Raw genomic sequence first — 12889 nt, 5'->3', positions numbered from 1 at the left:
GGGAGGAGGGACAATGCTAGTTTTGTCGGATAACAGCAAAAACCACGCCCACTTACATGTAAAAAAAATAACTCTCAAAGTCGAAGGGAGCAATTGCCCCCCCCCCCTCCCCCCTTATGACCACCCCAAATGACGGCGCTGGATTGAAGTTCAGGAAACTAAAGTTAATGTAGACAAAACGATTCGATCAGGAAAACAAAAGAAATTTTTTTATCAAATTAACTGTAATTTTAAAGTTTTGTTTTATCACCAAAGTTTCGTTTCAAAATGCTTTTATCTGGAGTTGTAATATAGTCAGATCAGTTTGTCATCTGTCATTCAACGCGGTCATTGTTTGAAACAGCCTCCTTGTAAACGCATGCGCTTCAGCGGAATGTAGGTGTAGGCGTTCTTTCCTCCGCATAAAAAAATAACTTGCATACGTCATTGCTTTCGCTTCGCTTGCGTCATCCCTCCTTTCGACTCGCTCAACGATGCGTTGGCCGTCAGCGGAGGTAAGTTTCGGGTTGCTTTGTTATGTATGATACATATATAGCTACAAATTAAGTGTTATATTTCTCGAATATCTGATAGGATTAGTAGGCAGAATTTTCTGATGCAATCAGCGACCCCTTCCCAGACCGCTGCAATTGTTCCAATATCCATTTCTTGTGTGTACACCTGAAGTTGATATTTACCACTGCTTAGGAAAATTTTCGGCTTTCATTGACCTCGTACCTTACGCGGGGATCCTTTATTGGTTGTATGCACGGTTTGCGCGCTCTATGCGTTTCTTCGTTCTTGAATCCATTGTGTTTTGAAAACGAAGGCGTTTTTGGCTGATAAAATTTGAAATTGTGCATTTCGTGTACGAAATTTTGTTCTTAAGATTGCATGTGATGTTTATTTCGCACTGGGCATGTTTTGTGAGTTACTGAATAGTTGATTATGTTATTTCATTGTGAAATAAATATCCTATTGGAGAAAGTTAGATAACATTTTAGTCAGGTCGATAGCATGATTTTCTCCACTTCTGTTAGCTGAAAACGACTTGTGTGGCTTCTGAACTGCGCCAAGCTTTCTTTCCGCCCCTCCCCCACCACGATATAGTTGTATCAAATTTGTACTTCGTAATCTGTAATATTTCTATTGCATTAGCTTTTAAATCATGTTAAATATTATTTCATGAATTGATTACTTCATCAGCTTGAACTGAGTGCTTTAGAATCTGTTTATTTTGAAACTTCTAATGAAATGACATTAGTATACTGAAAAGATTTGAAATGAAAATTAGTGCTTCAACTTACAAAAGCAAATTTTCACAACTTCGCTGCTAGGTATGGGAATAGTCGGAAAATAACTGGAAATTTGGGAGAAACTTTTCCGGAGGTGTTATGTTCAATATCCCACATGAAAACTCTAATTGGGTTCTGCTCGCTGATAGAAATTTTAATAACCCTGTGCACCTAAGTATTGCGCTACTTTTTCACAAAAACTATAATGTTTGCACAGGACAGAACTATTTCAATGACATTAGTTATATTAAAATTTTAGTACATTTTTCAGCTGTCATCATGTTTATCTATTTCATATAATTTCTGGCTATAATATGGCTTAAAATTTCTGGAAGTTTTGCCTCATATTTCCAACAAATCTCACTAGATTTCTTCATTTTCATATCCAACCAATTTAATTATCAACTATTTTTTACCTTTTTTTTTTTTGAATTGCCTAGTTGGAATCGGTTGACTACTTGCACTGCACTCCTTTCACTGCTCTGCCCTTTCAAATGAGTATATGTACTCACTGTATATAGTAGTAATAAAAATCAGCAAAAACTAGGCCCACATATATAAATGCGTCAATTTCTCTAAGGTGGGGAAGGTATGACCAGGCCCGTGCCAAGCTTGATCTCCACCGTCTTGCAAATGTCTTGAGCACCTTTATGCAGTGGTGTCTGGCGAAAATATAGTTAACACCTGGAATGAGATTTTTTAGACATATGACGTGGAAAAAAAAGTTTGCTATTTAATTGATTAAAAAAAAGTGTAAAAATGTATTACATTTTGAATTACAATATATATTTTTACTTCAAATCTTGAAGTTATTTTGAGTTCAGTAGCTACTCTGATATGCTAATGCATTTTGGAAGAAGAAAATTTTAAATATCAAGTTAACGCCGCTCTAAATATCTCTCTAATCTGTAATTACTGAATAATTAATCAAACTTGAGTGCCAAATGTATTAAAACATGACAACAGGGTACTCATTATGTTTCTAAATTGAAGTATAGAGGGTATTCCTCTTTAAAACCTGCAACTGTAATCCTTTTCGGTGAAACCAATATTTCTTAAATACGGAATCATTAAAAAAGCATTGAAAATGATATCTGAAACAAATTCATTGTCCATAGCTCTTTCAATACGCAAATAATTAAAGAAAAAAGAGGGGGAGAGAATTGAGTAATTGTGGTCAAGTCTCTACTTTTTGGAACTAAAAAGTTAACCAAAATTGATGTCTACAATATACAAATATTACACACCAGTAAAATATATCGTCGCCTCAGAGCAACAGAAGGATATCTTACTGTTATTCCTGGGATTAGATGTCTTATTGTTGCTCTGAGGAGAAGATATGCAAATGGCCTTATAGTATTTTTCCATGTAGGATGTTCTAATTATCACAAACAGCAGTTTGAAATCAAAAAAGGACATGTTTCACAAATTATAATACAACATAATCACCTCAAGAACCAAAATGGGGAAAAGTAAATTTCTTGCTCCGAAGAAATTTTTTTCTTTTGGATAGGTAATGAGAAGATTGCTTGTTTCAATGAGCAGTGCAATTTCACCGCCACAATTGGGCCGCCATAATCATCCTTGTAAACGCATGGTGCAGCAAGTCCATGGACCTGGGCACCACAATTTTAGGGATACCAAAATATTTCTTCCCTTTTTTGGAAACTTCCACATGAAAAGTGTAAAGATTTTCTTATGAGAGGGGCACCAAATTTTGCAAGGGCCTGTGCATCATTTTGGCTTGATCAGGTTCTAGATTTTATGAAAAGTTCAGTTTTATTTTATTTATTTTTTGTTACAGAGATTCTCTCCGTTTGGAGCATTTTTGATTGGTAAATCTCGGCGCCTTCGTGTGCTACACGATCTCTCACATAATGGCTATGACCTCCCTAAATCACCGGCTAACCCTAGGACTACCTTACTAAGCAAGAAGATAGATATTGCCACGAACATATTGGTATTTCTGCATGTAAAAGGGGTAGGAGAGCTTGCGGGTACGACCTTTTTAATTAATCCTTCAAAATCGCGCTACACCGTTGCTCACGGATTTTTTTTTTTTTTTTTTTTTTATATGATGATGCAAACTAATGCATTTCTGAAAGTGATTCTGTGCTCAAGTGTTTAGTCTATTTCTTCTCCGCAAACGACAATGTTTGGAAAATAAAGTTTCGTGCGACCCAAAATGTATAGTGTTAAAATAAAATACTATTTGGTCTCTAAACGTTACTTTTCATGACCCACGCTGACAGGAAGTGCGAATATACAAAGTGAAGTGGGGGGGGGAGGCTTTTTTTTTTCAGTTTAGATTATTGCATGAACATTGTAGATAACTTTATTTGAACAAAATATTTGCATAGCGCGAAATTTTTTGAATAGTATCGACCGGCGTTTCGTTTATTTGCTAATACAAAGTGAATTTTTGTTTGCCGATATTGACTAATTTTTTAACTATCAATTTTTACTAAACGGTGCGCAAATGAAGTTGTTTCTGTTCTAAAAAAAATATTGATGCCACCAGAAAAGAGTCTGAAATTTCAAATCTTACTGACGAAAGCGTTTTGATGCAACTTTGACACAAAATGGATTTAAAACGAGGTTTTTGTGGTGCAGTTGGAAACAAGAGATAAACTCAAGTTCTGAAGATATTTAAACGTTCAGTAAACTAAAAGAATAAAGTTATTCACAACCTTTTCTTATTTCTGAATTCCTGGATTCTTCTCAGTTCGTGGATGATAGAAAGCAGTTGGAAAAAAAAAAAACATACTCTATTACATTAATACTAGCTGTTTTCTTAATATAATTTTGGAAAATATAATATGAAACTCGGCTAGAAAATCTGGCGATCTTTTTTATGTATGCCCGCTAATCAGTGAAAGCGGGAACATCACGCTAAGGAATTTTTAAGTGGGATTTTAGAAAAAGCTGCAGGAATCTCGCACTAGAGCGAACCCTTACTCGTCCCATCTCAAAGAATACAGTATAACCTCGATTTAACGGTTGACAAGGATCAGGAAAAAATTATCGGGGAACATAGACATTCAACACGGTCAAAGCCGGACCAGTGAAATGTATCCTTAAATTGAAGAAATCGTTAAATCGGGTATCGCTAAATCGAAGTTATACGGTACTATGTCTTTTTTGTAATCGGAATAAACCGCCTCATGTTCTGACATGGATAAATGAAATCTGGAACGTGGAATGAGCAAGTTCTCTCAACCCAGAGTTTTATGGCCTATACACATGATGCGATTGGGCTTCAATATGCCATCGATGTTCGGAACTGACTCGCATTTAAGGTATCTATATGCAGGGGTGCCCCGAACGAACTTGGTGTGTGCGGGGGGGGGGAGATTTCGAATTTGCCGAATGGAACTCCACATTTTGGAGAACGAAATATGGGTATACAAACATGCATAGATCAACTGCATGCTACCGACTCTTCTATCCGCTGTTCGTTCAGCAATTAGTACAGAGACGCTGAGGTCGCCATATTTGTGTTATTTCTGAAGCTCTGATTGTTTACCATTGCCACGGCATAACTTTTAGGCATGTGTAAATAAGAACAGATACAGAACAGATAGGATACATCGTGTTTCTTTAGTATTTATGAGTAACTTAGTTTAAATACTACCTGTAACACTAATAATTGTCAATTAATCGCCTTCTTTTATGGCAATGGATTAGAATCCGTTCAAACATGCAGTCTAGGGCAAGATGACAAGCTTGCCTATTGCCCGTGTTTCGGAATTTATTAAACTATGTTATCCATTTTATTAAATCCTGTAAACGCTTATTTGTCTGTGTGTTTGTCCACGCGAATCTTGCGCTTCTCTGGGGCTAAAAGACGCATTGAATCAAGGGAGGTGTCGTTCGAAAACGGGTGACCAGAGGCTATTTTTAAATTAGTTGACCAAATGGCTAGTTGAATGAATTAAACCAAGCAAAGAATCTCCTGCTCTGTTGATTATTGACAATCATAAATCTCACAACTTTGCAGGCGATCTCATATTGCAGTGAAAAGGCATTATCATGGTTGGGTCGCCATTCCACACATCACATCGTTTCTAGCTCCTGATGTGTCATTTTTCTGCCCATTCAAAACCTACTATAGCCAAACATGGGACAATTTTATGGTCATTCATCTAGGACAAACTATCAAAGATATTAAAATATATAGCCAAAAAATATTGGTGAGCTTTTAAACACCGCTTCCTTCAAAGCAGCTACAGTTGGAAATGTCAAAGGGTTAAAAGAATGAGGGATCAGGACTCATAATTTTCTTGTTTTTAGCGGATTATGACGTTGTTGGCGATGAAACTGAAAACAATAGTGTTAATCCTTAGACCTTGGGAGGAGAAAACCAACATATAAACCCGCCAGACGAAGCAGAAGTTATGGCAAATGCTGATTCCGATGCACTATAGAAGCCTGTTAGTGTTTCTGATTTCAATGCATTGCCAACACAATGCGAGAAAACAAAAAAGGAAAAGCAGAAAACTGAGCTCAAACATTCTTACAAACACACCCATCAAAGAAATGTCAGAACAAGGAGCAAAGCGCAAAAAAAAGATAATTTTAAAAAACGGAAAGTAAGCTCGTGAAGCTAAAAAGGGAGTAAAAAAAAAACTCAAAGCAAGTTCCTGTAGGGTATACAATTCATGCCAAGCAATCCAGTTGCATCAACTTCAAAGAATGGTGTTCTAGGATGCCCTGCTTGGAAAATGGAATATTGTGACCCCTCCAACAGAAGAATGGATCCAGTGCTGTAAAAGCCAAGAGTGGTGGCATAAGGAATGTTCCAATTATGAAAATTTCATTTTTATTTGTCTATTGTTAGCTGCACAACTTTTCAACATAACACTACAATGCATTACGCTTATTTTGATACTTCGTAAGATGTAAAAACAGTTATATCATTTGTAAAACTAGGTAACATATTCAAAACATACAATATGTTCAACCTTTTTCAACGTTGTCATCTTGCCCCAAGGTCAATGACGATTTCTTAAGGTAAAATAAAAATATCCTTCGTTATTTTTATTTGAAAAATTAAATGGTAATATATTTAATACTACAAAGGACTACTCTATTAGCTCATGTAAAATTAATTTTACCACCCTTAGAAATAAATTAACCACAAAAATTGTTAACAGTCATCTTGCCCTGGTCTCCCCTACACCTAATGGAAAAGGACATTCGGGCATTTAAAAATTGCAATATTGCAGTTGTCTTCTGTCTTGCCCGAGCCGAATCATCGATAAAATTCACCGAATAAATTTTTTTGGGAGATAGCGATTGACACCCCTCCTCAAACCTTATAATGAGATATGTATACTCCCGCCTAGCGCCTTTGTCTACATGTGCTGGCGCACGTTGATTTAAAGTAGCGATTAGGAATATCGCTTGCTGATGCAGCGCAAGCGCGTGCGCAACAATCTTGTGAAATTTCCCGAACGTGCTAAATTCTATTAAGAGTAAATATCAACTCTGTTTGGAAACGCACGAAAAGTGTTAAAAGACAACAAAGATATAATTGTACATATTTTTGTAGTCGCTTGTTTTTTTTTTTTTTTTTTTTTTGTTTTTTTTTTTTTTTTTTTTTTTTTTGGGTTTACCTTTTCAATACAAAAAGTTGCGAGTTGAAAACATTCGACATAGGTTTGCCAAGACCTGTCACGTTGCAGTACTTCGCAATTCCCTTGGCGCGAGAATTCATTGTCGATCATTGGTTGCAAGTTTAATAATGTCAACTCTAGATATAAAAAACATTTTGTCACAAAAGCGAATAGCAGGGCCGTCGGGCCCGCCCCTTTTCACAAAACTTATAATTTATACTACTAATGCAATTTGGGCCCTCTGTAGGGCTGAGCCCCTAGTTTCTAACTTTGCCTCTCATCGGCCCTGACGAATAGCATTTTAACTCCCGTGGTATGGAGCATAATAGTGTCACATGATGACTTTCAAACAAAGACCTTTTATGTTTGCTGCTACTGGGAAGTCGCGATATCTTAGAAGAAAGAAAATGTTGAACTAAAAAGTATATGAGAGAAATAAAACGAAAATTTAGCATGGAGGATAAAGTGACAGGAATAAGCGGTATTTGTAGTGCTCTGCGAATTGTTCACGCATAATTATAGATATTATATTGGTTAGCTAATGATCTTTAATTATATGCAGTACTGCAGTTGAGGAAACTATTTTGTTGAACTGACAAAAGAAAAGGTGACTTGACACCAATTTACATTACATTCGAATTATTTTTACAGTTAAAAGGCTAATATTTCGGTGGGTCGCCCCCCCCCCCCCCAACTGCAGCTTTTGAAGTCAAATTTTGGCGGCTTTTTATGCATTGAAATAAAGTTTGTAATTACACATGGACTTTTTCTGCCCTTGTTTTTCTTGGGAAGACGAAAAGTATTATTAATTTGATTTTAATTCTCTTAGAGGCTGTCCACAAATGCCACATTTTTTATTTTTTTTTAATTCTGGACCCCCACCAACTGCAAAATGGGTTAGTTAAAAACGAGGCGGAAAGAGTGGCCCGGTATTTTGGTGACCTCCCCCCCCCCCCGCACACATACCCTTTTAAAATTACTTTTTACATAGATATTTGAAAGGAGGTTTCTCATTTTAGTAGCAGTTTCTTGTTGTAAAGGACCGACAGTTACTTCATTCATCCATTTTGCTGGAACTTAGAAACGTTATGCATTTCAACTTGTTTATTGTTCTCATCCACCTATTTATAACGTTACTCTCAAAATCAAGCGTGGAAGTGGTAACGTAGTAATAGCATAAACGTGGGCTGAATGTTATTCAAAGGTCTTAATTTTCAGATAGGCCACCAATGATCCAAATGGGAGGAGGGTGTGTAGTTATTTCCCGCTTTTCATGTTGAATACCTCCCCCCCCCTAAAGCAAACATTAAAAAAACTCAATTAAAGAATCCTTAAACAAAATAAACTGACTGACAATTCTTTAAGAAGTTGTAATTGGATGCTTCAATAAGTTGTAATTGTATGCTTCAATTCTCAGAGAAGCTATTTTTCTCACAGTTCTCGCCAGTACCAACTTTTTTTTTTTTTTTGTATGTACAAAACAACACTTCATAAGGATACACATCAACAGTAGAACTCCTGCTGTGATTTCAGTCATTATTTCGCTGTAGTGATAACAAATTATTTCTCTATTTTTAAAAGAAGTTGAATTAATTTTCCTCAATTTCGCCGATACGTTACTCCCCCCCCCCCCCCGTTTTACAGCTTTAATCATACCTTTTGATATATTAAAGGGGGAGGAAAATTTGAAATGTCGGCGAAACTGGGGTTAAACCAAATTAACAGTTTAAAACGGATCGCCGCACATAGGACGATCATCGAATACACAATTTCAAGAAATTGAGAACTGCTTCTACAGGTTGAAAAACATCAAAGCAAAGCCGCCCCAATCATTACCTCCACTTATAATACATTATTACAAAATATCAATATTACACCGCTGTGCTTTTTCATTTCCCGAATGAAATCGTATTTGAAATGAAATAAAACCATTAATGATAAAAAGAGAGAGGCAAATCACTACTAATTTCAAAAGGTTTTTAATTTTTTTAGGCAATTTCTCAAGTTTTAATACCGCTGAAAAACAAATCCGAACTAAAACGGGAAAAATTTTTCTCAGTGTAGGTTATAAAAGAACTGTTATAACGTTTATGTTTACCACCAATTTCGCCGACAGTTTAAATTTTCTCTCTCCCCCCTCCTTCCCCTTGAAAAGCTCAAAAGGCATGGTGGGAACTGAAAGGGGGGGGGGCATGAACATTTCGCGAGAGCTATTCATTAAGTGATCGGCATTTTCCTCTGTTGGATTTTCCAGACCTTTTAAAATTGCTTTCCATGTAAAACGCCAAGTTCTTGGGTGCAAAACGTTTAAATCAGAAGTTGGACCCCTCTGCTCGAAATTTCTTCGGAAGAGATTTTTGGGGAGGGTACTTGAAGATTGCCCCGTTTTAACGCTTGCGTGGAACAAAAAAGGACCACAACTTGGGAAAAGTTTTTAAACCACTGCTTTAAACCTTTCTAGTATGCCTTGAAAATCCAAATCATTTATTAAAAATTTGCAACCGGTCGAGAATCTTAACAAACTGGTACTAAAAGCTTACTGTTTTAGCTTATGACACCTATAATTCATTAGACACATGCTTCATACGTTATTTAAAAATTCAATGCTGTTACCATGACAATTTGGACGTTCCCCCACAATATTATCGTGTACGTTTGTCCTTCGTGACGTTTCAGTGATCAATTGATTGTTACGGTGTCGTGAAATTGTGGATTGTTCGATATTTGTTACCATTCGCTTCCTTTCGCGCGTTTCGTGCAGGCCGTCTTCGTCTTCCCTACTGTCAGGAATTTCCCTTCGAAAACCTGAAATTTTCTGTTTTTCATTTGACTTAATACTAAATTCGGTTAAAACAAAAATTCAAGTATTTTATAAACCACATCGAAAGCCTTTCTTCAAAATAAAACTTTTTCCCCACCTAGAAAGAATTGGAATTCTGATCTTCTTTTAGAACTTATATTATGTTTTGGTCTCGGCGAATACTGCTTTTTAGTTGGTGTGACGCTATAAGTTCCTTCATATGTTATTTTCAAGAAAACGTGTCATATAATACTACTTTTTTAAATTTTTATAATTTTTTCAACATTTAAGTTTTTACTAGATTTTTCTAGTTTTTATGCAGCTACAACTTTATTTGCCACTAATTTGGCATTCTTGGTACCTTTCATCGTCAGCGACATCTTGTAAATTAGTGATTTCTAGAAGCTCGTCTTCGTTGCTAAGTGCGCCATTGTTTGGCCAAGCTTACGTTGTCATGGGAACTGCGTGTAGCTCCGTTGCCGACAGCAGTAATGCGCCCGAAGAGCCGCAAGAAATGGCTGCCGAAGACATAGATGCGCCGGTAAGACGTAGCTAGGTGTATTTTTTTGCGTTTTCATATTCCATTGACATCCACCTGTGTGAAATCTCGCGTTTTACTTTGAAGTTAAAATCTCATACTTAAAACAGTTGGAGACCCAAGTTTTCGTGATCCTTCAATGCCATCCCCCCTCCCCTTCCCGAAATAATTCTCCAAGATTGTTTGGCTTTCTGTGTGAAGTCTTGCATTACAATTATGTTTTTGGAAGTAATGTTTGTCAAAGCTGTTTTTGTATTATAAACAAATAAAAGTTTTTAGTCGAATAATCATATACAGTAGACCTTCGTTTTACGCAAGGGTTACGGATTTTGAAAGAGGGAAAAATGTTATCTGTTTGCATTGCCGCATCCGCGTAAAACTGAAACTCATCCGCCTAAAATAAAATAAAGGTGTCAAATCTTAAACCGCGTAAAATAAACCCGCGTGGGTCTACTGTACAGTCGCATGTTATGTTTAATTTGTTTGAAATATTTTAATATTGCAGTAATAAAAAATGATTACAAATACTGCATGATAGTGTCCCCCCCCCCCCTTCCAAAAAATGAACATACTTGCCTTATTACTGGTACATATCCAATGAAATTATCCTGTACATTCTTTCCTTACATGGATGTTTTTCCTTCTATTTGTCAATATTTTTCCCTTGGGAGGGTCGTAGGTACATGTTTTGAGATTTTCTAACAAATCATGCAGTGAAACTAAGTTTTCTATAAAAATCACATATTATAACTTATTCCAATAGATTTTGATTGTTGGTTGAAACTTTCATGTATTATAGTTTCCAAACATAGTTTAAAATTTATCTTGGATTTATTGTTTATCCACTTCATGATTTCAACACTACTACTCATTTCTGTTTTTTCTGAATTGGACAATATTGAAAGGGGGCATGTCAGATGACTGGTGTCTCCCCAGTTTTGCTTGCACAAATTCTCCCCTCCCCCCTTATTTTTCAGTTTCAATCATGCCTTTTGATATAGTAAGGGGGGGGGGGATTTAAATGTCTGCAAAACTGGGGATAAACCATGTCCTGTCAAAGTAAATAAAATAGGGGACCTGTCCGACAATCTGTCAAGGGTGACAAAAATAGAAGAAACCTGTCAGATGATCTGTCAAGGGTGTCTCAAAAAATGAGAGGATTACACATCAATCCCATAAAGAGATGTCACATGAATAAACCTTCTCTATTACTACATCACACATCATAGCTCAATAAACGAAGGGTGCACTTTGGTTTCAAGTTGTTATAGTATAAGTTTAATGAATTTATGCTTATTCTTACTCCCAACTTACTTTGATATTAAAATTTTCTTATTCTTTGTTTCAGATGAAATAGGTTTTAACCTTATAGTAATTTGACAAAGAAAGCTGTGGGTAAAATCGTATAATGATAGGAAAATCTGATTGAGATGTTGAATTACATATTTAGATGAGACTAATTTAATTTCAACAATAACTTCAAAGTATACTTAACTGCTCCTAACTACATCTAAAAATTCATGTCTGCTTTAAGTCCATTTTTCTATGAGACCTATTTTCATCATGCTTCAAATAATCATTTTTAATTCAAATTAAGTTGCATCCTACTATGGCTACTATCTCATGCACTTTTAATATCAATGATCTTTGAATGGAGCAGCTCAGTTTTTTTATTTATTTTGGTCCTTAAAAAAATAAAAATAAGACTTAAGGTTTTGACATTACTGACGTTGAAGATGAAATTTCAAATGTATTGTAGTGGCTCACAAAGTTGTCTTATGAATATAATTTCTGACACATTCATCAATAGCAATGGTGTTTTGTTTTCTCTTTATGTATAAATGTACTATTTTTAGCGTAACAACAGAACATGTGCTACATTTGAAATGTGTAACACAAATTCAAAAGGATCGATTTTTTTCTTAAGTGTCTGTTTTTTTTTTCAGGGTGAAATGGCACAAAATGGCTCCTCCAACTCGAGTACCAACAATATTGATGAAGGCCTTTATTCACGTCAACTGTGAGTGTTTGTTTGGAATTTTAAATCTTCTCTCACTTGTTAAGACTTTTTCTGACTTTTTTAACTTTAACTACATTTTCCCTTTTCTGTAAGAACAATGTAGGCCTGAAAATAAGAATTTTTGGTGTAGCCAGTGACTGGTCGAGTGTAGACACCTTTAATTCATGGGTGCAAGACCTTCTGTCTAAGACGGAGGTGAGGACCCAAAGAAATTCGATGACTTTCTTTCAGTTTTTACGTAAAGAAAAATTGAGTGTTTGAAAAATATGCTTTTTATATAATTACTGGACTGTTCCATAACCACAAATTTACACTGACATTCTCTTAATTTTCTGCCATGGGCTTGTTTTGTTTGCAACCTGCTTTTGGAGGAGTGACTTTTAGACTCTCTCCGTTCGACGTTTTCTGAGGTATAGCTCTGTTATTTCCAACTCACTGCATTGCAGACTGCCGAGTTGCTTGCTCTTCTCCCTGATTATCGAAATAATCAGCTATTATTGAAAATTTAGCCTTTTCTCATGCTGTGTTCGATCATGCTTTTGTTTTTTCCATTTGCAGTTTTTTTTTTGCAAACTTAACACGCATAAATGAAAATTATATATGCTCTTAAAATGTCTTAAGAGTTGAATCTGAATCACC

The 12889-nt window shown here is 35.9% G+C and overlaps 1 protein-coding gene across 2 annotated transcripts in view; it reads left to right on the top strand.

The window, feature by feature from the left end:
* The window catches only part of LOC129221383 (ubiquitin-like modifier-activating enzyme 1), an 89388-nt gene that overhangs the window by 30693 nt on the left and 45806 nt on the right, over positions 1-12889 (top strand). The window contains exons 1-2 of one of the 2 annotated variants that reach the window (XM_054855852.1): positions 431-494; positions 12177-12250. In XM_054855852.1, the coding sequence (XP_054711827.1) occupies positions 474-494; positions 12177-12250 (95 nt within the window). In that variant the 5' untranslated portion in view covers positions 431-473. Of the gene's footprint in view, positions 1-430; positions 495-12176; positions 12251-12889 lie in introns of those variants that run through there. The other variant, XM_054855851.1, reaches the window with a different exon arrangement.

This window comes from Uloborus diversus, chromosome 4, assembly GCF_026930045.1.
Source record: "Uloborus diversus isolate 005 chromosome 4, Udiv.v.3.1, whole genome shotgun sequence".
In the NCBI taxonomy this organism is placed as follows: Eukaryota; Metazoa; Arthropoda; class Arachnida; order Araneae; family Uloboridae; genus Uloborus; species Uloborus diversus.
This window is presented reverse-complemented; position numbering and strand designations above follow the sequence as displayed.